Here is a 26,733-nt window from a genome sequence, read left to right on the forward strand (position 1 = left end):
AGAGAGAGAGAGAGAGAGAAGCAGAGACACAGGCAGAGGGAGAAGCAGGCTCCATGCAGAGAGCCCGACGTGGGACTCAATCCCGGGTCTCCAGGATCAGGCCCTGGGCTGAAAGCGGCGCTAAACCACTGAGCCACCCGGGCTGCCCTATGTTTTTTATTCAAATAGCAGAATTATAATATTTGATAATTCTAATATTCATAGACTTTGCTTTTCAATACTTATTACCTCACACGGTGGTTTATTTCCTGTGTCTAATGATTTATGATAAACAACTCATGAGGTTTTCATTGAAAACACATTTAAAAAAATATTTTATTTATTTGAGAGAGAGAGAGCACACAAGAAGTGGGGATGGGCAGAGGGAGAAGCAGACTCCTTGATGAGCAGGGAGTCTGATGAGGGGCTTGATCCCAGGGTTCTGGGATCATGCCCTGAGCCAAAGGCAGATACTTAACTGAGCCACCTAGGTGCCCCAAAGACACATTTTTCCAGAGACGATTTCTGTTACTTCTGTTAGGTGACCTAAGTCTACTTTAATCTAAATTTAAACCACATATGAATGTGAGCTTTTAGTTAGAAATTTTCAGAGAATTGTTTCTTCTGTTGTTTTCTATTCTAATTCTACATGGAGCCAGGAGTGAAACAAGCCAATCTCTTTCTGAAGGATAGTTTTGTTTCTTGTTCACTAACTAATGGGGTCATGTCTGGATGGGATCCTGACATTATACATGGAGTTCCTGTTCAATTTCTTGACTGCATCAGGCCTCAGGCTCATCTTTTGTTACTTGAACACAATCGAAATCCAACCTCTAAGCCAACAGATCAGTAAAGGCCTCCAGGGTAAAGCCCTAAATACAGTGCCTGCTGATCCTATGAAATAATTTCTGGCCTCAGCTCTATTCCTTTCATTTATAGTCAGCAAAGCCATGTTTTAAGAAAGCAGGTTTTTATATTAATCCAGTCTTTGTAGGTGTTTTTTCCTAGGAAGGAGTTCTCTGACACTAACAGTGTCAGAAAAGAGATTCATTCATGTACCTGTAAAGAGCACTGATTCTGATAGCTCAAACATGCAGGTCTACTAACAAGGAGTAACATCACCATTAAGGAATTTATAAAGATTATTATCTATGAAGGCTAAATGAACTATTTTCTATAAAGTCCCATGAAATATTGAGCTGGAATATAGAGACTAGCTAGTCCAACATTGTCATCTTTAGTGTCTCTTTAACAGTTCAACAAATATATTATTTGCTCACAGTGTATTGTTTCTGTAGTAAGTACCGGAAAAAATGACCCTATTCTGTCCTTGCCCCAAGGAGATGATGGAGATGTAAGTTTAACAATAGGAGTATGTGTGTGTAAGTTTAACAACAGAAATATCACAACTATGGACCCATTGAAAAGGTATCTTATTTGATTGAGGATGATGGATTGGAGGAGGCTTCCTGGGGGAATAATCATTTCATTTTCAGAGTAAGGGGGTGGGAATTAGATGTGTAGAGGAGGAAAGGAAAAAGACATTCCTGGCAGAGGGAATAGGATAGGCAAAGCCAAGCAACGATGAAGAGTCACATGTCACATGAGTGACACATAAAAAGAATAAAGGATCTGGATATAAACTTATGTCTAAAACTTCTGAAGGTGTGAATCATGGGAAACATATAGGTGAATAAATATTTAAAGAGAAAAGGCACTTTCTTTGAGGTCTTTCTTTGTACAAATAGGATAGAATTAAATCTGGTCAAATTTTGATTTACCTTTTAATGAAAATATATGTAATTATAGTAAATTGACTAAAAAATGTCTTCAGTTTATATGTAAAAAAACTAGAATGATATTTTGAATTCACTAGTAATTTAAGAAATTTCCATCTTTAAGTTCTCTTAAAGTTGAAAAAGGTGTATCAAAATGTTTAGGAATGAGCTGTTGTGCTGTCTACAATATACTCTAAAATACCACAGCAAAAAATAAATTAGATGAAATACATATGGGAAAATATTAGCAAGTGTCAATTCTAGGTGATGTATATATACATATATACATATATATATATAACATTCTATGTTTTATTTTTGAAAAAAAGTGTAATAAAAAGAAAATACAAATTTTTTCATGACTATGAAAATGAAAGTTTAAATGCAAATACCTATCTATAAAATGATTCAAGTAGTTAAAAACAAAACCCAAAATATTATTGATCCCAGTTCGATTTCACAAATGTTTGGTTACACTTATTTCGGGTAACTGTGGAATTGAAAGAGAAAAAGTTAGAGTCTCCAAATTTTAGACCATTCTGTGTAAAGATCATAGTTTGACAAGCATCACTAATAAGTAGTTTGTCCTGGCATACACAAGAGATAACAAGGAATGTAATTAATAGTGTTAATTTATAAAGAGAGATGGGTGAATCATCAGGCAATTAATTAGTTTCTTGGTAACGAATAAAAGTATTTACTCGCATAGGATGTGAAATGATGATCAAAGAGTAGATGTTAATTAAGATCTCTATATTAGCTGTGTGAGGCCATGGCTTCCCCAATCCTTTCAACCTTTGTGAATATTTATTATTCTCTTTGCCAAAGAGCCGCCAGAGAGATGAACACAATCTACAGAAACACTATTTTTTTTTTAAATTTTTTTTTTAAATTTTTATTTATTTATGATAGTCACAGAGAGAGAAAGAGAGAGAGGCAGAGACAGGCAGAGGGAGAAGCAGGCTCCATGCACTGGGAGCCCGACGTGGGATTCGACCCCGGGTCTCCAGGATCGCGCCCTGGACCAAAGGCAGGCGCCAAACCGCTGCGCCACCCAGGGATCCCCAGAAACACTATTTTTGAGGAATGTTGGTTTTCTGAATTTTGGGGAGTGTGTGTGCATGTATGTGGGGTGGTATAGGGAACTAGAAAACTGTCCCCTTGAGCATGAGGAAAATATCAGCAGATTTGTCTCCATAGTAGTTTAAAAACTACAGTTATAGAATAAATGGTCATTAGGTTTTAAACTTGTATGAACACCTTATTCCATTATGTAACTATTGCCAGAAAATTGCAACATTGCATTTTATCTATTTTCTTTTTCTATCTATCTATCTATCTATCTATCTATCTATCTATCTATCTATCATCTATTTATCTATCATCTATCTATCTATCTGAGAGAGAGAGAGAGAGAGAAAGTGCAAGCAGCAGGGAGGGACAGAGGACCGAGGAAGAGGAGTCCCACTGAGAGGGACTCAGTGTGAAGCCCTACATGGGGCTTAATCTCACAACCCTGAGGTCATGACCTGAGCCAAAACCAAGCATTGAGTGCTTAACTGACTGAGCCTCCCAGGCACCCCTCCAGCATACATTTTAGAGGGGCAACTATCGGGATATAAGAATGTGTGTCCAGGTCCAGTTTTTGTAGAGTGCACGATAGCTGGTAAAGGATTGTAGGTAAATGAGGATGAATGACTTGTTAAAGACAGCGTGAATGAATGGGAAGCCATATGGAGTGGCAGCAAGATACAAAAGAGTGTCTAGGGTAAAGTTGAAGGAGATTGATTCACTGCACTCTGTTTAAACAAGAAAGTAAAACAGAACACAGGTAATGATGGAAAGGAACAGGTGAAGCTGTGCTCCAGCAGCAAAAGCCAGTGTGATGGATTCCTGGGTTGCTTGTGATATGGGAAGCACAGGCTTCTATTGTGTGAGCAAAGTGAGGCTGTTTCCAAGAAAATGTCCTCTTCTGTAAGAACAGTGTGGGCGACAGAAGACATTTCCTTTTTCTTATTGTTTCAGCAATTCCCAAAGCAAATCAAGTTATTTGTTTCCATTCGATATGGAGGACGCTAAAAAGTTAATTTCAGGTTTATGCTGAGTTCTTTTCTGTACAGATCAGGGTTTGTGGGACTGTTCGAAGCTGAATAAACAACTTGACAACATGAACATCAGCTAGAACAAAATTCCTCAGCTTCAGTAAGTGTGATTGGCAATTAAAAAATTGAGAAAGCTGTAAGGGATGGTACTCATGGTAGCAGAATAAGGGTCCCCAAAGATGTCCAGACCCTACTACCTGGTGTTATGCCTGTGTATGCTATGTAACGTGGCACAAGGACGCTGCCGATGGGTTTAGTTATGGGCCTTAGAATAGGGAGGTTATCCTGGATTATCTGGTCAGATTTAATCTCTTGTTCCCTTTAAAGTCTCAGAGGAGGGTGGACGAATCAGTAAGGGGAAAGAAGAGTGGAGGAGAGACTGGAAATGTAAGAAGGGTTCAACCTGCCTTGCTGATTTTGAAGATGGAGGAAGGGAGTCATTAGCCAAGGAATCCAAGTGGCTTCTAGAAGTTGATAGCTAGAGAGGAAATGGGGAACTCAGTCCTGGCTGAACTCACTGGAGTTCTGACTTAAAGCAGAATAGTGAGATAATAAGTCTGGGTTATTTGAAGCTGTGAAGTTTGTGGTAATTTGTTATGGTTGCAATAGAAAAATGAATACAACACTCATTAAAACTAATCTCATTTTGAAATGGAGGATATGCTCTTTTCTTGGAAGTTCAATATACAACTAATGAAGAGGAGTCCTGAAGAACGGAGTGTTGACACTGACTGAATATTTGTTAAGCCCTTGCCAAAAACAGACAAAATTCCCCACACTTACTGGGAATGCGATGAGAATGCAGTTAAAAAATATAGAAGGAAAGGGGATAAGGAGTACTTTGGATGTAATTGTAAGTGGGGAGAGTTTACTCAGAAGTGAGCTGTGAATAAAAGTCTGTAGGGTGGAGGGGAATAAGCCTTCAGGCCATTTGGTGAACACACCAAATTGGAGGGAGAACTAGGAGGATCTTAGCAGAACTGAAGTTGAGGAGATAGCGGGGAAAGTGGATTTTGCAGGGCTTTCAGACACTGTAAAGACTTGGCTTTTGCTGGGAGTGAGATGGGAAGCCTTTGGGAGATTTTGGCTTATTGTGTGAACGAATGAAGGGAGAGCAAGAATGGATCCTGGAAGACCAGATTTACCTTTCAATGAAAAATTTCTTCAATGTATGTGTAAAAAACTAGAACAGCATTTTGATTTCAGTAATTTAAGAAATTTCCACTTTTAAATTCTTTTAAGGTTGAGAGCTGCATATCAAAATATTTAAGAGTGAGCTGTTACGCTGTCTGAAATTTACTTTAAAATACCACAGCAAAAAAATAAATTAGATGAAATAAATATGGTAAAATATTAGCAAGTATCAATTCTAGGCGATGTGTGTGTGTGTATATATATGTGTATATATATATATTCTGCTATATTTATGAAAAAATTTTATAATAAATATTTTCCTAATGTCTATGAAACAAAATAAAATGTAAATGTAAATGTATTTGCATACCTACCTATAAAATGATTCAAGTAGTTAAATTTTGGGAATTGAAAACCCAAAATTTATTGATCTCGGTTTGACTTCACAAATGTATATTACTTGTGTTATGGTTACATTACATTATCAGTTCAGTTATAGAACTGAAAAAAGACAAACTTGGAGTCTCCAAATTTTAGATTGTTCTGTGTAAATATCATGATTGATGAACTTGGACCATGGTGTGGCAATGGAGGTTTTAAAAAGTACTGCAGTTATGGATGCATTTTGTCAATTCAATACCCTCCACTCCAAATCCTTTTATACTTGATTCTTGAGGAGAGTAGAGCTTGTGAGAATTTTGAGATGAGTGTTAGACTCAAACAAATTACTAGAATTATTGGTAAAAAAAAAAATAAGCAAAGACGTATTGGTAAAAAGGCAAACTCAAGTCTTGGAGCTTACCTGGGAAGCTCAGTCTGTTTCACATATCATATTTTTTAATAGCAATTTTTAAAAATCTCAAGTAAAAAATGTATTTATAACTATGGTTGAATTTTACTAAAGTTGTTCACAATGAATTCCAGTGTTTCCTTTATGTTACTTGCTCAACTCACATATAGTGGAATCACTAAAATGTTTTTAATTTATGCAAACCAAATGTTCCTATTAATAGATCTTTATGAAACTAGGTGGATGACTCTTAGGACATTTGCCTCATATCAACCCCATTCTAGTTTCCACAATCACCAATTTGTTTTACACTTTGCTAAGATGGAGACCTGGAATTTTGTATTTTGAGTGCTTCTATTATCTGGTTCCAATTGCATTTTTGTTTATTTGCTTTTTAATTTTTTTCTTTATTAGAGGGAAATTGTTTCCCAGAATGGGATGGACTCATTTGTTGGCCCAGAGGAACAGTGGGGAAAATATTGGCTGTCCCATGCCCTCCTTATATTTATGACTTCAATCATAAAGGTATTGAGTTTTTCTGAAATGATTAAATTGGAATAGAAATGTACTTAAAAAAAAAAAAAAAGAAATGTACTTTTTTTCTCCCCTAATGAGGGCCAAGTGAATTGAGCAATCTCAATGTTTTTCTTCATGTCTTTATAGGAGTTGCTTTCCGACACTGTAACCCCAATGGAACATGGGATTTTATGTACAGTTTAAATAAAACATGGGCTAATTATTCAGACTGCCTTCGTTTTCTGCAGCAAGATATCAGCATAGGAAAGGTAATGATACCTTTGTATTTGTGAGCCCCTAAGGGAAAATGGAATAATATTTTTATGCATTTCTTAATTGTCAACTATCACATATAAAAACCTCTTTATTCTAGGACACAAAGATTGTAAAAGATGAAAGCAAAGTTGGAATCTTTTTAGCTATCCAGTTAAGGAAAGGTGTAGGACCTGAAACATTCTAGTTTTTTTCTTTAGGTTAGAGTTATCTGGCTGAGATATATGCATATATACTTATAAATATGTGTGTATATTGTGTTATAGTATGTTATGTGTACATTATATTTAGCTATACTACATTAGATTATGCATACAAATCAAAATAGGTAGTCAGCACCATGATTTACAATTTCTTGTTACCTGTGAATGGCTACATCTCATTTCATTCTATATTCCTGAAGGAGATTTGTATTCTATTTTATTACTTATTTTATTTATTTTAAAGATTTACTTATTCATCAGAGACACAAGAGAGAGAGGCAGAGACAGAGGCAGAAGGAGAAGCAGGTCCCTGTAGAGAGCCCGATGTGGGACTTGATCCTAGGACCCCGGGATCACACCCTGGGCCAAAGGCAGATGCTCAACCACTGAGCCACCCAGGCGTCCTGAGATTTGTATTTTAAAGATGTATTTTTCATTTCATAAGATTAGCCAGTAGGTGATTTCATTAGCATAAGAAAGATTAGAGTTGTAGAATCAAGGATTAGAAGCAAGGGGCATCCTTTAGGTCTTGCAGACGATGCCTTAATTTTATACCTGAGTCAGCTCAGAGCCAGAGATTAGGTATTAGAGTGGCCCCGCTCACTGATGACAGGCTTTAAAGCAGAATCCCGATATCCAAGTTCTTCATCAGTGCTGTTTGCAGTATAGCAAACTGTTGTAAACTTTGGAAACTTCTAGATAGTCACTTTTAAGTGATACATGGTGCTTTAAAAGTCATGCTTAATTTCCTATCACTCAAACCTCATGAGTAAAATGCATGATGATACATGCATATGATGTTAAGAGTGAACATGATAAATAGATGTATAAATGATTTTTATTGGGACCCTGAGAACAGTCTGTCATACATAAACTCTACGAGCATTAGAGATTTTTCTTTATGCTTGATTTTTTTTGGAGAGGGGAGAAGCAGGGAGAGCAGGAGGAGAAGCAGTGAGTTACAGATTTCTTTGATTTTGCATTTTGCACTAGTCAGGACTTCCTTTCTTAACTTCCTTCTTTTCTACACAAAGCACTACCACCTTAATGAACTCTTTAGTAAGTTGCTGAAAGACCTTCAGCTCCATTTAGTAAGTTGCTGAAAGACCTTCAGCTCCCCCCTGCTTTTGTATTTCACACATTATCTAAATGTTGACAAACTTTTTGGATAAAATTAGTCAATGTGAAGAGATGATGTATTCCACAATGGAGCTAAAACTAACAGTGACTTTGTATAAAATGTTTGAAAATAATTTTAATTTCATCAACAGAAAGAAATACTCAATATTTGGTGTACTCTGTGATGAATTTATTTGTACGTGAAATGATGAATGCATGTCTTTCACAGCTTTTAAATGGACATTAAGTTAAATCATGGTTTTATTTACACTGAACTCTAATCTTGTAACCACTCTTTGTGATTACTGTGTATTCCAACAATCAAAGTAGCTAAGGATGGTAGTATACCCAAGCATGTATTGTTTCATGTAAACATGATCTAAAAATTAACTGAAAAAAATTGATGAATTTTGTTAGCATCAATGTTATCTCCATAATTAAAAATGTAAAGAGTGTTTTCTCTTGTTTATAACCCTAAGCAATAATTTGAAAAAACTTGAGAAACCTAAATATCCCCTAGTAAGAAAACTGGATATCTCCTGAAATTTTGATATACTCTAAGGCAAAGTGATATTACTTATTTATGAGATATTAATTATTAATGGTTGTAATGAGAATTTTTATATAAGGAAAAAGAAATAAAAAACAAAAATGTGCACATTAAGAATAAACATCTTTACTGGGATAAATAAGACTAAGGTTTTTTAAACATCTATTGTTTTGTTTCTTTAATAATTTCTTTACTGTTGGTTTGACAAGATAAGACAGTTACTTTTAGGAAAATGATGGGAAGGAACACTTCTGATAGGCCAGAAGTTTATTAAATTCATTAGAGTATTATATTTAAAGCAGTAGCAGACTGTAGAAATTACCATATAATACGTCTCATGTTTAAAGGTTAAACAAACTTCTGGATAGCAATTTAGAAATGTATATTACAAAAACTTCAAAGCAGTCATATCCTTTGATCTTATAATGTTATTTCTAAGATTCAAGTATAAGGATTTGAAGTGGGAATTGAATGGACAAAATGTTCATTGAACCATTAATATTTATAGTCAATATACTGAAGAATTTAAGTTTCTAGTGAAGAACCTTCCTGAGAAAGTTAAATAAACTCCTATAATTTTTTTTTTGTAAAGAGCTCATGGCCTTAGGAAATTCCTTTGTTATGCAGTTAACCCGAAAAACCCCCAGGTAATAAAGTTATATGTAAATTGGGAATGTAAATGCTCAAAACACTAGAAAATGCTGCATAGAGATAGAATAAAAAGACATACATGAAATATAGTGTTTCTTTTTGGTAGGAATTCAGAAGTTCCCCCTCACCCCTGCTTTTGTATTTCACATATTATCTAAATATTTTCTCTTTTCCTTTCTTTTCTTTTCTTTTGTTCTTTCTTTTGTTCTTTCTTTTCTTTTTTTAAAAGTAGGCTCTATGCCCTGCATGGAGCCCAATAAGGGGCTTGAACTCATGACCCTGAGATCAAGACCTGAGTTGAGAGAGACCAAGAGTCGGTGGCTTAACTGACTGAACCACCCAGGTGCCCCCAAATATTTTCTACAAAAAGTTTTAGTATTTTATTAACTGATAATAATACGTAGTAAACATTTTTAAAAAAGGAACAAGAGGCAAAATCTTTTGCTTTCAGTTAGGATGCAGGAAGTTGTCACAGTAGGAGTAGATTAAGACATAAAATCAGTTATTTGTAATAACTCATCAGTGAGCTGAGGATGCCAAGCAAGCCTAATGATCCTCATTCTAGAAGTGGGCAAACCCTTCCTATAAGAGAAGTGAGCCATGACTGATATTTATCCCTGGGTTTGTAGCAGAAGAGGAACAACCAGGCCATAGAAGGTGATTGCAAGAAAAGAGCCAAGCTTTTAAATCAACTGTTTATTTATTTGCTTTAGAGAGAGAGAGAGAGAGAGAGAGAGAGAGCAAGTGTACGCATGCACAAGCAAGCTGGGGGAGAGGCAGTGGGAGAGAGAGAGAATCCTGAAGCAGACCTTGCACTGCGTCACAAGCCATTTGGGGGCATCAGACTTGGGGCTAGATGCAGGGCCAGGTCTCAGGACCCTGAGATCCTGATGTCAGCTGAAACCACGAGTCGGCTGCTAAGCCAACTGCGCCCCTCAAACCAACTTTTAACAGACGAGGGCTGGCATAAGGGCTTAGAATCCCAAGAAGTGAGCCCCATTCAGTGTGCTATCACCCATTAGCCAGTTTTTTTTTTTCCCATGGAGCCTTCACTGAGTGTGTGGAGGCCCTGTTGTCAAATTTGGTCTGGGGGCAGCACGGGGAGGGGGGGTAGCTAAGACAATTTCCCCGAGAGGTGCAAAACACTCTCTGAGTGAAAGGCAGCACTTAGCCAAAGGCATGGAACAGAACATAGCTGTTAAGAGACATGCTTTAAGGTACATGGTGCTTGCTTGCACAGCCTGCATGCCAAGGGAGGGCGGCAGAGCGAAGTAAAATCCTTAACATCTCAAAAAACTGATGGATGATTCATATAGCAAAAGTTCTGTGGTTCAAAAATGTCAAGGGGACTAAAATTCACATAATGGCCAGTAGGGGCTGCTAGTGCTAAGATCTCGAGGTCAGCTGTATGAGTCCAGATTCTGCTCTCAAAACCTAAAACCAGGATAAAAGGGTCACAAAAAAACATAAAACTACAACAAAGCTCAACTTAGTTTAACAACAGAGTAATCCAGCCTCCTTACCTGATGGAGGAAGAGGCTTGCACTTTTCAGGCAGTTGACATCATACACTTTAGTCTCTACTATTATTTCACTAACAGGTCCTGGAATGTGATACCAAATTATGAGGCAGAGACCCAAAATCTAGAGTAAAAGTGAGAGCAGGAAAAAAACAGATGATCCAGATGTTGGAATTTGCAGACGAGTATTTAAAAGAGTATTTAATAATAACTATTATAAACATGTTATATTATTTAGTGAAAAAGGCATGTAAAACAGGTGGGAAAATCAAAGAAATAAAAACCTCAAAAAATAGCAATATAGAAATTCTAAAGTGGAAATATTCAATTCAAAAATGAAGCATTCATTTGATATGCTCAACAGCATACTAGATACAGCATGATAAAAAAGATCGATGCACTTAAAGAGAGGTTGATAGAAATTTTCCAACTGAAGCATTAGGAGAAAAAATAAAATAACAGAAGCATCTGAGACTTGTGAGACAAACATTTAATTGTCTAACATAGGTGAAAGTAGAGGTAAAGAGAGAGAATGGGACAAAATAAATATTTGAGGAGACAATGGCCAAGAATTTTTTAAATGGATGAAATCAGTCAACGCACACATTCCAAAAACTTAGCAAACCCTACGCAAGATAAATGAAAAGAAAATCATACTTAGGTACATCATAGTTAAACTGCTGTAAATACAGTAAAAGAAAATCTTAAAAGCGGACAGAGAAAATGGCACATTAATATGCAGGGAACAGCAATAAAAAGGATACCTGTCTTTTAGGCAGGAAACAATGGAGGCTGAAATACAATAGGGTGACATCTTAAAGTGATAATACGCATTAAGATAATGGTAAAATAAAGATACTCTTCAGACAGAAAATATATAAGAGAATTCATCTTCATCATACCTTCAGTATAGGAAATGCTCAAGAGAGTTCTCCACGTCAAAGAGAAATATATCAGCTAGGAACATAGATTGGTAGGAAGGAATGAGGAGGACCAGAACGGTATATACGGATAAAAATGACAGACTAAAATAATAAATGAAACTATATTCTTTTTCTTATTAGTTGTTATATTTATATCTATCTTTATATCTTTAGCTATAATTCATTTAAGTCTATTGACTGGGGTGCCAGGGTGGCTCAGTCGGTTAAATGTCTGCCTTCAGCTCAGGTCATGTTCCTGGGGTCCTGGGATCAAGTCCTGCACTGGGCTCTCTGCTCAGCAGGAAGTCTGCTTCTCCCTCTGTGCTCTTTCTCTCTCAAATAAATAAAAAAATCTTTAAAAAAGTCTATTGACTGCTTAAAGCAAACATAATAGACTCTTATTAGGGTTTATAAATTATGTAGACAAAATCTAAAAGGGACAAAGTCTGGAAAGTGAATTTGAATATATGGTTGTAAACTTTTTATGAGAAACTTTTTGTGAAATAGTTCGATATTATTTAAGTGGAGGCTCTGATAAGTTCAGGATGCATAATTGCTAAAAAAAAAAACCCACAAATGAAATATTAAGAAATATTTGATTGGCCCTCCCCTCCTCAAATAAAAGATAAGAAAGCAGGTACAGAGGAACAAAGAAAAGATAGACATATAGAATGTGAATATTAATGTGTTATATTTAAGCCCAAACATAGCAATGATTATGTTCATTGTAAATGAACTAAACAGCCACTTGAAAGGCAGAATGGGTAATAAATGTATGACTTAATTATATACCATTTGCAAGAAATGTACTCTAAATGTAAAGATATAGATAAATGTAGAGATAATAGATCTGTTGAAATTAAAAGGGTGAATAAGTCATATGCAGTGCATAGCCTAAGCCTAAGAAAGTTGATGTGGCTAACTAGATTTTAAGACAGAGTACTACTAAGGTGGAAGGACATATCAGAATGATGAAAGAATCTATTTACCAGGAGGAAATAGTGATAATAAATATCCATGCATTTAGGAGCTTCATATTGCATAAAGCAAAAATTGTCAAGGCAAAAGGGAGACATGATCAAATCCCACCAAGTTGGAGTTTATAAAAGTACCATTCTCTCAGTAATTGGTAAAACAATTAGACAAAAACTTTCATAGGATTTCTTTCATACAATTTGATGAAAATGACATTTATACAATCACCAAACACTACAAAGTTCACATTCTTTTAGGTTACAGACTAAAAGTTCTTCAAGATTTAACACATACTAGACTATAAACAAATGTCAATAATTCTCAAGATTAAAATCATATAGAGTGTATTTTCTGACCACAAAAGAATTAACTGGAAATCAATTCAAATGGAATATGTGGACAATTCACAAATAGTTGGAAAATATGTGACCCATGGCAAAAGTTTGAGTAATTATGAAAGCTGGATATATAAAAAATTGGGGAAAACAGGAAAAGCAGAGTTTAAAAGGGGATTTATAGCTTATTATACGCTTAATGAAAAAAGAAGAAAGGTAAGTATTCAGTAATCAAAGGCTCCACATTAATACATAGAATGACCACCAAAAGCAGTATACAAAAAGGGACATCAAAATGGAATTCTGCAAAATGTTCAAGTAAACCACAGGGTGGCAGGAAAAATAAAACAGAGAAGTGAAAAATAGAACAACAGAAAATAAAAAAATAAAATGATGGGCTTTGCCTTAACATATCAATATTGTATTTAAAAAATGGTCTAATTATGCCAATTAACAGATTGAAAGAATCCATTAAAGAGCAAGACCCAAATGTATGCTGTCTACAAAGTTTGAAACATTTCACAGATACTGATATTCGTAGGTTGCATACATACCATGCAATGGTATTTAGCCATAAAAAAGAACAAGCTTGATATATACAACAGCTTCCATGGATCTTGAGGTCATTATTGTGAGTGAAAAAAGCCAATCTCAAAAGGCCACATACTGTATGATTCCATTTCTATAACATTTATGAAACGACAAAATTACAGAGATAGAAAACAGATTAGTGGTCATAGGTGTCGGGGATGCCAGGGAAGAGGAGAATATGGGTGACTTTAAAGGACAACGCAAGGCAGATCTTGGACGGGGTAGAATGGTTATGTTGATTGCAGTATTGGTCGCAAAAATGTACATATGTGATAAAATGACACAGAACTGAACTATAAACACACAAATTGCACCATGTCAGATTTCTGCCTTTGATATTTTTTTTGCCTTTGATATTTTAATATAATTATGTTAAGATGTAACCATTAAAGAATACTGGGTGAAGGATACATGGACCTTTTTGACTATCTTTACAAGTTCTTGTAACTTTATAATTTTTTTTAAATTACAAAGGAATGGACTGTTGATTCATGCAACAATATTGGTGAATATCAAAAGTAGTATGTTGCCAAAAATGTATATCCTAAGTATATACTATCTAATTCTAAGAAGTCTAAGAACAGTTAAAAAGTACACGAAGTACATGAACAGATAATGCCAATTTGTGATGACCGAAATGGGATTGGTAGTTACCTGGGAGCGAGTGGTGGGTGGGTTTTTGACTGGCAAGGTGCACAGCAAACCTGGCTTGTCAAAACTCATCAAACTGCTCATTTAAGATCTGTACATTTTATTTCATGTAAATTGCAGCTCAACAAAAAAAGCTTAAGGAAAATGAGAAATAGTATTCCAAAAATGACATTGTTTTTACCAGTTTCCTCTTAAAACAGCCCTGCAAAATGTGTTTTGTTTACTTCAAATATCACGTCTGGTATACAATTCCAGTTAGTCAAAACGACAGTGCAAAAATTCATGAAGGAAATATTGCAACATTTAATTTGGCCTCACTTGAGCAAGAAATTCCAAATATTATTATTACATCTTTAACTCTGACTTGAATTTAGGAAATAAAAGAAAGGCCAGATGAATAACCCACATTATATAAATGTGATAATACACTGCCTGTCTCTAAACAGGAGTGTGATTTGTTAGTTTATTGACATGTACTTGTTAAAAGCTATTTTTCTAATTAAATCTCTTCGCTTTCAGCAAGAATTCTTTGAACGCCTCTATGTCATGTACACAATTGGATATTCTGTCTCTTTCGGTTCCTTGGCTGTGGCTATTATCATCATTGGTTACTTCAGGTGAGTGATTCCCAGCCTCTTTCTCTATGAAGGGACAGATTCTGTGTCCTACGCATAGAAGACAGAGTTGTCACAATTTCTGGCCCAAATACTTTTCCCAGCACAAGTTTTTGAATTCAGCCTAGTGCTATAATATTATTTGGCATTGAAAATTTATTTTTCATGAGGAAATTCAGGGTTTTTGTTTTTTTTGTTGTTGTTTTAAAACCAAAAAATCTTTAAAAACATTAAAGCAGTATAAAACCTAAATTAAACACATAGATCTGCACTGTAGTGTATTTGTTTGCAAAGTGATACAGATTTAGAGCAGAATGAGTTACAAAAATTTTCATTCATGATACAAAGACTTCATTTTTTCCCAAATGATTTTGGTGTAATTGGACAGAAATCCATTTTAAATCATGAATAAATAAGCTCCCAAATTATTATATGGAAAGAAGTCATATTCTGTTATGCTTCTGTTATGGTTTATTTTTTATTCACTGAAATTTTTGTCCATTCAATTCAACTTAATCTAAATCAGTACAAAATTTTGAGCACCAATATGTAGATAAAACAGTGTACAACAAATATGGGAAGTGTGTACTCATGATGCTTGTGATACAAATAGCTGAGAAAATGATTAGCGTCTAGTGTGAGAAGTGCTACGAGTCAGGTGGTATATGGTAGTTGGGAAGGCAGAGTAAGGAGATGTGGGGAGACCTCTCAAATGAAGCCAAATCTCAAAAGATACATGAGTATAAAAAAGATTTAACCAAAAGAGAATACTGGGAGACAGAATTCCAAACCCAAGTTTAGCTCAAGAAAGGCATGGAATAAAAAAAAAAAAAAAAAAAAAAAAAAAAAAAAAAAAAAAAAAAGAAAGGCATGGAATATTTGAGAATTCAGAATTTTGGTGCAAGTTAAGTGTTGGGCAGTGAGACTGGAAAAGTGAGCAGGGTTGAGAGGGTTTTGAGACCTGTAGGTTATATGAAGAAATTTGAACTCTACCCTGAGAGTGATGAACAGCCATTGAAGGATTTTAAGCAGAGGAGTGACATGAAAGGTCACTTGTAAGGTGGAGTGGTGGGAAACATGATAGGAAATCCCTTTGTAAGAGGCTATTATAGTAATTCGGGACAAGAAGATGGTGGCCTGGTCAAGGGCAGTGGCTTTGAGGATTGGATAGAAATGGAAGGTATTGAGGTATATTAATTAAGACAATAAAGTTTTAAGAATTCAGTGCTAAATTATGTGTAGGAAAAGGAATAAGGGTAGATGACATATTTAAAAAACAAAATGTTTTATATTTTGTTTCTTAATATCTTATCATCCTCTCTTCCCTGAAATTTCTTATACTTGTTTCATGGTTTGTTGTCTCTTTTGATTTATCACTGTCTAATGCACTATCTGATGTTTTACATTTATTTATTTATTTATTTATTTATTTATTTATTTATTTATGATAGAGAGTGAGTGAAAGAGAGCATGAGTGTGGGGTATAGGGAGAGGGAGAAGCAGACTTCCTGCTGAGCAGGGAGCCCAGCACAGGGCTCCATCCCAGGACCCTGGGATCATGGCCTGAGCCGAAGGCAGATGCTTATCAGACTGAGCCACCCAGGTGCTCCTTCTTTTTATTTTTCATCTCTCCCTCTAGAATGTACAGCCACATGAGAGTATGAGAGTATGTATGTATGTATGTATTTTTTTCTCATTATAGCATTTTTAGTAGCTGTAATATAATTGATATGTAATGGTGCTTAATAAATACTTGTTGAATTGATAAGTAAATTAGTTTAATATTCCAACTACTTCTTCTAAAACAATTACTCATATTATGGTGATATAGTTTATCTTCCTAAAACTTTTGTTTTATTCACTAGTCCATCTACACAACAAGCATTTTTCTGTACCATATGATAGCCTCTTTTTAGTATTGATGGAGAGGACAAGTTAAGATATGTTACATATTAGAAAAGCAGTATATATGAGAGACTGACTCATTAAATGATTATCAAATAAAATATTGTTAATACCATAATATAGTTTTTATAAAGGGTTTTGGGAACACCAAAGAGCTAGGCTAAAACCAACTAGATGAGAGAAACTTCCCAGAACACTAACATGTGAACTGATACTGCAATGATGAGAGGGAATTCAGTATATTCCAGATGATAGGAACAGAATGTGCAAAACTCAGAGGCAGGAAGGAGCAGAGTAGACTCTGGGAACATAGAAGAGTCCCATGTAATGCACTATTTGATGCAAAGGGTGGAGTGGCCACAGAGCAATGGCCAAGAAGAAACTAGATTCTGTGGCCCTGGCTTTTGCAGGCCCTTGTCAAAGGCTTTGAATTTTGTCCTGTAAGGGTAGAGAATAGGGAGCTAATGAAGTTCTTGAGAATGGGAACACAATCAGATTTGTGGACTTATGGAGGAGTTCCCCAAAACAGCCCTGTAAAACTAGCTTGGCAGTATTATCCCATTTTACAGACCAAGAAACTGAATTTCAGTGTCCAGGATCACAAGGTCATAGGTGGTCTGGCTGGAAACAGAATCTTCATCTTCCAACTCCTATCCAGAGTTCATTCCATTATACCAAGTGTTGCTCTGGTTCTTCAGAATAATAGATGAATATTTACCAAAAAAAGGCTACATAAAATTTCAGGAGGATATAAATCATTAAGTAGTAATTCTTCAATTCACATAGAAATTTATTACTCTATTTAAAAGTTCTTTCTATAGAATACTTTTTATATAATTACTATGCTACATAGCAGAATATTATACAAATTTCAGATCTCTTTTTTTTTTCACAAAACAAAATACTTTTTTTTTTTGATAGTAAATAGTGTTGAGTCTTCTAAAAATCAGTACCTATTTATATACTGTGATGGCACTATTCACAGTCAGAAATTTCCACCAATACCTGATAACCTATGTGGTCAAATTCTGCTCATCTGTGAAGACATTCCCTAAAAGAAATCAATCAATGAGGAGGACTATCTGGGCACAACAGACATGCATACATGTCCCTAACATACTAACAAAATAACAATGCCAAAATGTCTAAATTTAGCTCATTCTCATTTGGCCTAGCTCTCCTATATTATGAGATATAAAAATATATTATTGGATTAAAATTTTTCTTACTCCCTTACAGTTGTGGAGTTTGTCCTTTCTGGAAGAGAAGTAGTATTAGTATGAGCATTGTACAGGAAAGTTGTACTTTCTCATGGTCAAGCGATGGTAGAGGGGGGCCAGATTATATAACCTTTTCTTATTGTTTTTCCCACCAAACTTAAGAAAAGGTTTCTTTCTTTCTTTCTTTCTTTCTTTCTTTCTTTCTTTCTTTCTTTCTTTCTTTCTTTCTTTCTTTTTTTTAAGAAAAGGTTTCTTTTGGAATTAGCTTTTTGTACTGAAATTAGTAGTACTGGGTCTACTCCTAAGTGTGTTTATGACTTGTGTCTAATATTCTTTTATAAACCAAACTTTTTATATTAAAGTCAGCTTGTTTACTCTTTAACATTACTAGGACATAAAGCTGTATAATGCTATCAAAATATTTTACTTTTTCTGATAGAGAATGTGCTGAAAATGTGAAAGCTCCACTTTTAACAATATTTATCCCTTTACAAAATGTGGTTCTCCATTATTCATTTATTACTTTAATACACAGTTTCATATAATGCTATAGTATAATAGTTCACTCTGCAAAATTGGGATAAACATGGTAGTAGATGAAGATAAGTTTGAAATTATTCTCAGAATATTTTAGTTTTTGATCCCAGCTGTTTCTATTGGAAATAGATAGTAATGGGTTTCTGTCTTTGTTCAGGTTTACTAGATTTTCTTCTTTTTTGGAGGTGTAAGGACTCATTTATCTATTTTCTTTCCCCCTTTCAAATTTCATTCAAATCTAAATATTAAATGTTTTCTCCCCATAGACGATTGCATTGCACTAGGAACTATATCCACATGCACTTATTTGTGTCTTTCATGCTGAGAGCTGCAAGCATCTTTGTCAAGGACAAAGTGGTCCATGCTCACATAGGAGTAAAGGAGCTACAGTCTCTGTTGATGCAGGAGGACCTGCAAAATTCCATAGAAATGCCTTCTGTGGACAAATCACAGTATGTAAGTGTTTTCACCATTTTCTTTCATTACTGATTCATATCACATTACAGACAAGTAAAATTTTACAGTCCATTAAATATTAACTTGTTTTGGCTTATGTAATCTCTGAATGAACCGAAATAGGTGACCAATTTATATAATGATGTTTACTACCTCAATTCTGTACTTAAGCTTTATGCCTAATCAGTCATCATGTTAGACAATTAAAAGTCTTGGGCTCTTTCTGCAAGAACATTCTGGAATGGAAACTTCAAAAAAAAATCACATGACTCGAGTGCATTTGATGTATGGTTCATAGTAGCTGTCATGGCTTATGCTGTTCAAAAAGTAAAAAGCCCACTTGCAAAACTAGAAGTGTGATTTATTTATTTATTTATTTATTTATTTATTTATTTATTTATTTATTTGAAGTGTGTTCTTTAAAAGCTCATGATATTTAGTTTCTTTATTGTAGATTCAAAGACTTGTTCCAATATAAAATTCCAGGGTATTTGATTCAGCTCTGAAATGTCCTGGTGTTATTTAGTAAATACAATCACTTAATAATTCAGTTAATTAGATCACTGATGCACTGTATCTGGAAATTAAGTATAATAGATTATATGTCTTGATGGTATAAATTATGTCCTTTCTGTGGCTTTGGCTTTTGTCCTGTAACTTTGTATTCCCTGCTGGTTCTGATTCTGGGCTAGATTTTGTGACTTGTTTATCCAAAAGAATGAAGTGGCAGTGATACTGTACCAGTGAACAGTGAAGGGTAGAGGTCTGTGAGTGAGCTGAGCCAGTATTAGCTGAGCCTGGCCCAGATCAGCAGAATCACCTAGCCAATCCAAAGATTCATAAGATATATTGTTTATTGTTTTAGCCATTGACTTTTGAAGCATAAAAAAGATGAGAATAAAATAAATTTGTGGTAGAATAGTGGCTAATACCTCTTCTTTATGCTTTTCTGTACTTTCTTAATTTTTTCTGATGATCCAGTATTAATTTTATAAACAGGGAAAATTAAGGAAAAGTGATTTTTTTGGTTACTTCTAAAGGAAAAAAATCTTTTTTTTCAAGTTTATTTTTTAATTTTTTAAAAGATTTTATTTATTTATTCATGAGAGACACACAGAGAGAGAGAGACAGAGACACAGGCAGAGGGAGAAGAAGGCTCCATGCAGGGAGCCCTGGACTCGATCCCAGGACTCCAGGATCACGCCCTGGGCCGAAGGCAGGCACTAAACTGCTGAGCCACCCAAGCTGCCCTAAAGGAAAAAAAACCCTTATTTTAAAAATAGAATTGAGCTCATAGTCTTAGAGATGCTGTCTTAAAATAACTTTGTTCTGATCTCTTTCAGTAGTCTGGGCTTTCCTATATACAGGAAATAGATTCTAAAAAAAGAAATACAGAACGACTTGTTCATGGTCTGATGTTGCATGTAGTACAATTAAGAGTTCTAATATGAGGCAATTCTGATTTATTTGTAACAGATTGGGTGCAAGATTGCTGTTGTGATGTTCATTTACTTCTTGGCTACAAATTACTATTGGATCTTGGTGGAAGGTCTCTACTTGCATAGTCTAATCTTTGTGGCATTCTTTTCGGACACCAAATACTTATGGGGCTTCACCTTGATAGGCTGGGGTAAGGTATTTATGTCTCCTTTCTTTTTAAACTGGATTATGATTTCTGTTAAGCTACTGATATGGCAAACAAAGGCAAAAGAAAAAATTAAATTTCCGTACTACTTACAGCTCATTGACAAGTCATTGGAACAGGCAGAGTGACATTTCCTTTAGGAACTCAGCTGCCTCCATGTTAATGCTTTGCTAGGGGCAAAAGGCAATCTTAACATTATGCTGACCTCCAGGATCCTGTAAATCTTCTTTTACATGTTAACTTCCTTTCTCTCTACCCCACAAGATCTATGTTAGCAATCATCCTCCAAGCATATGGCCCACTGCCATACATCTGAACGATCTCAAGACTGAGTTTTTACCAAACAGTAATAAATGATTGTTATTTAATAATAGCTAGCTCCCGCAGGGTCCTGGAAACCTTCTTTCCAAAATTCCTTGGAGGCTTGTGTTGTCCCTAACCACCCCCCAACTTGGAAGTATAGAATCAGACACCCATCACAACCCCAGTGCAGCTCCTTCTACCCATAGGTCCTGTCCTCGTGTTTTAATAAAGCCCCCTTTTGGCACCGAAGACATCTCAAGAATTCTTTCCTAACTGTTTTGAACCCAACGTTTTCCTACATGACCTGTCATTAGCATACTTGCAGCATTTTCCTGAAATCTTTTCCTACCACTGGGGAAAGTTATTAAGATCAAGTTTAAAATCCTCCCAGTGGTATAAAATTTTCATGTTTAACTTATGGTTAGTGTTCTTAGGTCAGATTCTTGAGAGAATTTTCTGGTGGAAATATAAGAACACATTGTTAACCATACACACTGAGAATTGCTGTGCTTAGTGTAACTGATGTCAATGTCCTGACTTAGCAATAATTTCATCCTACATATTTTGATTTTTAAATTTCTAAGCTATAGTGATGAATAGTTGATTTGTATTTTTAGGTTGTATGATGAGAACACCAGAAAGGAATTTATAAGACTATCTTGGCTGCATTTAATGATACAAATTCCCAAATAATTATGTAGATTTCCATGTCTTTGGGAAGAGAATGATCCAAATTACTTTCTGCATAAGTAATTTTTGGAAAAAGGGTATTCAGCTCACATTCCAAAAATGCCTTGTCAGCACTAGACTGGACTAAGCACTAAGTCAACATGACACGGGGAAAAGGATGTTGCTTGTTTGTTCAAATTTAAAAGAAGTTGAAATTCATCTGTAGTTACATTTAAGAAGCCTCATGATTAACAATTGCAGATCTCCATTGTTTTTTTAATATCCACATTATAGGTGCTCAGCATAGGAAAAAATTAACTGAGTGGCTCAAGATTAAATTTGAAGGTTTTTTTTTTTCCCCTTCCTCCAAAATAAGAGTATTTCTTATTTTGCTTGTTTGGCTCTGCTTGTTTGGCTTTAATATTGTGTTTTTTTTTTTTTTTTAAGATTTATTTATTTATCCATGAGAGACACAGACAGAGAGGCAGAGACATAGGCAGAGGGAGAAGTAGGCTCCTCGCAGGGAGCCTGATGGGCATTCGATCCTGGATCCCAGGATCACGACCTGAGCCAAAGGCAGGCACCCAACCACTGAGCCACCCAAGCGTCCCAATATAGTTTTTTTAACATTAGAAAATGTGAAAGAGGGAATATTGAATTTCCTGCTAGTTACTAAGTAACCTTTAAGAAGACAGAGGGTCTATTTCCTATAATATTTCATTTATTATGAAATGATTATTGTGACTCAAGTTTTATTTCTGAAGGCAGCTTGTCTGTTTTAAAGCTCTCCCTTTGACTAGCAGCTACTAAAAATAAAAAAAAAAGACATTTTATTTTTTAGGGTACTTTGGAAATTTCCTGAATAGTTTGTGGTAGTTTGCCTTCAAATCAAAATGATATCTGTGTACCCACATAATTACTAGAAGTCGGTAAAGGTGTTGGTAGAAAATTCAACAATGAATGTAGACATTTGTCTGAGATACATTTTGTATTTTGGGTCTCTACACCACTGGTCACACATAATGAATTCATTTTTCCTCTGTGTATTTATTGGGTTGATAGCCAGCTCCTCCAGTAACTCTTAGTTGGTCTCTACTGATGTGATTTGAAGTGGGGTTCATGAGCAAATGGTGAATAAATAATTCTTGACACATTTTTTTTTGGTGCAAAAAGGTGCTTTTATGAAAGCATGGGGACAGGACCCTTAGGCAAAAAGAGCTGTCCTGAGATCATGAGAAGCAATTGATTATATACTTTGCAGTTGGGGGAGGTAAAGACAAAAAAGTTTCCAAAAGGATTTTCAGATGCTAAAGAAAACTTAACAGGATCCTGGAGGCCAAGCTGTTGTCGAGCTAGGGTTGTTTTTACCTCTAGCAAGGCATTAACATTAAGACAGTTGGTAGTTTCTGGATGAAAGTCATACTCTGTCTGCCTCAAGTATTTGTCAATGGGCTGCAAGTTATAAAGAAGTTTAATTTTATTTACATTTCCTTTTGCCTTTGTTCTCTACATCTCTGATCACTCAGTCTGTTCCTCTTTAAATTCAGGAGTTTGTCTCACTTAAATGCAAGAAACTAGTTTTCAAACCTTAGTTCTATGAAAAACAATAAAATATAGTCCAGTTGATGTAAGAAACAAAGGCAGAAGAAAAATTGTTAAATTTCCTTACTGCCTGCAGCCCACTGACAAGTCCTTGAAACAGGCAGAGTGACATTTCCTCTAGGGACTCAACTGACTCAATGTTAATACTTTGCTAAGAGCAACAGGTAGTCTTAGTCAAACCCCCAAGATCCTGTAAATATATTTTAACATAAAAATTCCTTTGGAAATTTCCTTTATCTCTGTGCCAGAAATATATTTTGGTGATCTTGTCCCCCAAGCAAATGACTCACTGATATACATCTGAAGGGTCTCATGACTCAGGTTTTATTAGTTATAAATGACCATTTCCCAACAATAGGTAGCCCCCCTCAAGGTCCTGGAAACCTTGCTTCCAAAGTTCCTTAGGGACTTACCCCTTCCCAACTTGAAATATATAATAGGCTACTCCTCATGACCCCGGTACAGCTCTTTCTGCCCATGAGTCCTGTCTTCGTGCTTTAATAAAATCACCTTTTTGCACCAAAGATGTCTCAAGAATTCTTTCTTGGCTGTCAGGTTCGAATCCTCATGTGTTTTCCTGCATCATAGTGAGCTTCTATATGAGTATGAATTTCTTACCTTTCTATAACAAATTCATTGATTTGCCCACAAGAACTTTGGCATTGGAATGATGACTACAGTAGATAAACATTATTACTTGAAGTCTTCTTTTCATCAAATGGTTTAAGAACAAACAGAAGAGCAACTAGGCTTTACACAGAAGCTTGCTTTGAAAGCATTTTACATGTGATATATCACATACAATTAACCACAACCTAAAACACCAATAACCAATCTTTATAGAATTACAGTTCCCCACTTAGTCTACCTTCTGACTCTCTCTCTTTGCTACTCCACTTTAAAAATGCTCTAGTTTAGGGCATATATAATTATAGTCATATTCTTTAAAGAATATCTCCCTGCTACTGGGGTGCCTGGGTAACTCAGGCTGTTAAGCACCTAACTCTTGGTTTCAGCTCAGGTCATGATCTCAGGATGGTGAGATTAAGCCCCAAGTACAGTCCTGCCTCAGCCCTGCATCAGGCTCCAAGCTCAGCCCAGAGTCTGCTTGAGATTCTCTGCCTCTGCCCCTTCCCCCCACTCATGTGTTTGCATGCCCATGCTCTTTCTCTCAAATAAATAAAGTCTTAAGAAGAAAGAATATCTGTTCATTACTTAAATGTAGCTCTATTTAATGAAGTAAATACCTAAGTCTATTTGATTAATAGACTATCTTCCCCTTATCACTGACAGTCTGATTTTAGAATATCATTTTGCTTTCTGACTCATTTTTCTAAATTCCTATAAGAAAAATAATGATCAAAACCATTATAGCTGCTTTGCAGGATCTTCTACTAGAGTAATTTGTAGTGAATCCAATTTCATACTTCCTTCCAATGATGTCATTTATTGGCTTCACTAGAGAGGAGTGCTTGGATTCCTTTGTTACTTATTGGACCCAACCATGATAACTTTAAGCTCTCTTCAGCTAAATAAATAGTCAGAACTTTACTACTCACATTATAGTGACATGTGGGGCTATATTACTTACATTGATTTTGCTGATTCTTTTTTTTTAAAGATTTTATTTATTCATGAGACACACACACACACACACACACACAGGCAGAGACACAGGCAGAGGGAGAAGCAGGCTCCATGCAGGGAGCCCAACGTGGGACTCAATCCTGGGACTCCAGGATCATGTCCTGGGCTGACGGCGGTGCTAAACCGCTGAGCCACCTGGGCTGCCCTTGCTTATTCTTAAGAATAAATTGGAAGGGAAGGAAATTACAATCTAAAGAGGAGCAGATGCTGCCGTATCTGACCTTTAGTAAATTGAAGGCAAATGTTTAAAATAACTGTTTTTACACATCTTCATCACAAAACAAGATGTATAGAGGAGTAAAGGCAAATTCCAATGATGACTATATTATTTGTCTTTCAACCAATCACATTCTAAATTTTCCCTATTCTTGCTTCAATTTTCTCATAAATAAGGCACTTTATTCTTGGTTCCATTTTCTTCTTTCAAGTATATATTATTTTTTCTATGTATTTGATTTTGTGTTTAAAAGGTGTCAGTCTTATTTCTTTATCCTTACTTAATGTGGTAATTTGCTTCTATTTTAGCAATCATCCTTAATTCTAGCTGTCAGATAAGATGCCAGAATGTACATATTATCATATAAGATCACGTATCCTGATTATACCATGTAGTTGTATCTCCACTGCCAAGCTTTCCTGTAGAATATTTTCATATTCTGTATTCTCTGAAGATAATCAGGAGATTTATTATCTCTGTATCAGGTGATCTCAATTCAGCAAATATTTTTTGACTATCCAGTTGGCAGTAAATATAATTGAAATACAGATGTGTTAAATTCTCTGCACACAATTAGCATGTAGTCTGACCCTATAGGTTATTTTATTTTGTGTTTTGCTGTTCTGATCATATATATTATATTCAAAATATTTAGTTCATAAGATCTATTCTCCAAAAAATTTATGATAGTCAATATAATACCTTCATACAATTAATAATTTTCAATTGGCTTCAAGCAAAATTTAAAAATCTAGAAAAGCTATCTCTCCCTTCCCTTATGATTTTTAATGCCATTATTACATATGCTGAAAGTTGCCTTAAAGTTAAAATTACATTTAACAATTAGTTAAAAACGATCAAAATTTTAACCCTACTTTATGAAAGATACAAAAGTTGAATCTCTCTGCTTATCATTTTCCCCAAACTTTGTACATATAATTTGGGGTTTTGCTCCTAAGCACTTATTTTTTATTTTTTTAAAAGATTTTATTTATTTATTCATGAGAGACAGAGAGAGAGGCATAGACACAGGCAGAGGGAGAAGAAGGCTCCATGCAGGGAGCCCGACGTGAGACTCAATCCCGGGTCTCCAGGATCAGGCCCTGGGGTGAAGGTGGCACTAAACCGCTGAGCCACCCGGGCTACCCATGCTCCATTTAAAATTATATAGATTATTACCTCTTCTAAAGAAAACAAATTATAGTCATGTTTAGATTTATAGTCGTAACAATTACGTAGATTTATCTTAGTGGGTTCAGCTGGTTTCAAGATTTCATTTTATCTCCATCAATTCAATCTTTTACACTTTCTGCCCACTGGCAATATTTAATTCAGTAAACATATTTCTTTTTTATTGTAGCTCTTCTGTTTCAGACTGATCTTTTCCCACAATACCTTACTCTATTCTTCTAATAATTCTTCTAATTTTTGGATTATAAGTTAGATATATTTTTAAAATATTTCTTTTGTTTCCTGTAGCAATTCCATCTCAGGAGGAGGTAGCTCTTCTAACTTTTCTTGAATAGACACTCTTCTTTATGACAATGGAAGACTTCAAAGGCTTTGCAATTTTCTGGAAAGAGAGATGTACTCATTCAGTACTGGCTTAGAATCTCGTGAGAGTTGAGAACAATTATGCCAAAATCATATGGAGAATGAATAAAACATAGGTGATGGGTTTTGAATTCCAGCATTCTGTGATGAGTAGTGAGGGAACTGGAAGCATAGCCTAGAGCTACATCTCTGAGCAGTCAACATGGATGGATTCCTAGGAGAATCAAGGTTTCTGTTTGGAAAGATACTATATGTCTGTAGCAAAGCTAGGCATC

At 35.3% G+C, this 26,733-nt stretch overlaps 1 protein-coding gene across 3 annotated transcripts in view; it reads left to right on the plus strand.

The window, feature by feature from the left end:
* PTH2R (parathyroid hormone 2 receptor) overlaps positions 1 to 26,733 on the plus strand; it is a 143,999-nt gene that overhangs the window by 24,956 nt on the left and 92,310 nt on the right. For all 3 annotated transcript variants that reach the window (XM_049106577.1, XM_049106578.1, XM_049106579.1), the window contains exons 3-7: positions 6,198 to 6,308; positions 6,447 to 6,568; positions 14,609 to 14,706; positions 18,632 to 18,821; positions 20,298 to 20,451. In XM_049106577.1, coding sequence (XP_048962534.1) covers positions 6,198 to 6,308; positions 6,447 to 6,568; positions 14,609 to 14,706; positions 18,632 to 18,821; positions 20,298 to 20,451 — 675 coding nt within the window. The remainder of the gene's footprint in view (positions 1 to 6,197; positions 6,309 to 6,446; positions 6,569 to 14,608; positions 14,707 to 18,631; positions 18,822 to 20,297; positions 20,452 to 26,733) is intronic.

This window comes from Canis lupus, chromosome 37, assembly GCF_003254725.2.
Source record: "Canis lupus dingo isolate Sandy chromosome 37, ASM325472v2, whole genome shotgun sequence".
NCBI lineage: Eukaryota > Metazoa > Chordata > Mammalia > Carnivora > Canidae > Canis > Canis lupus.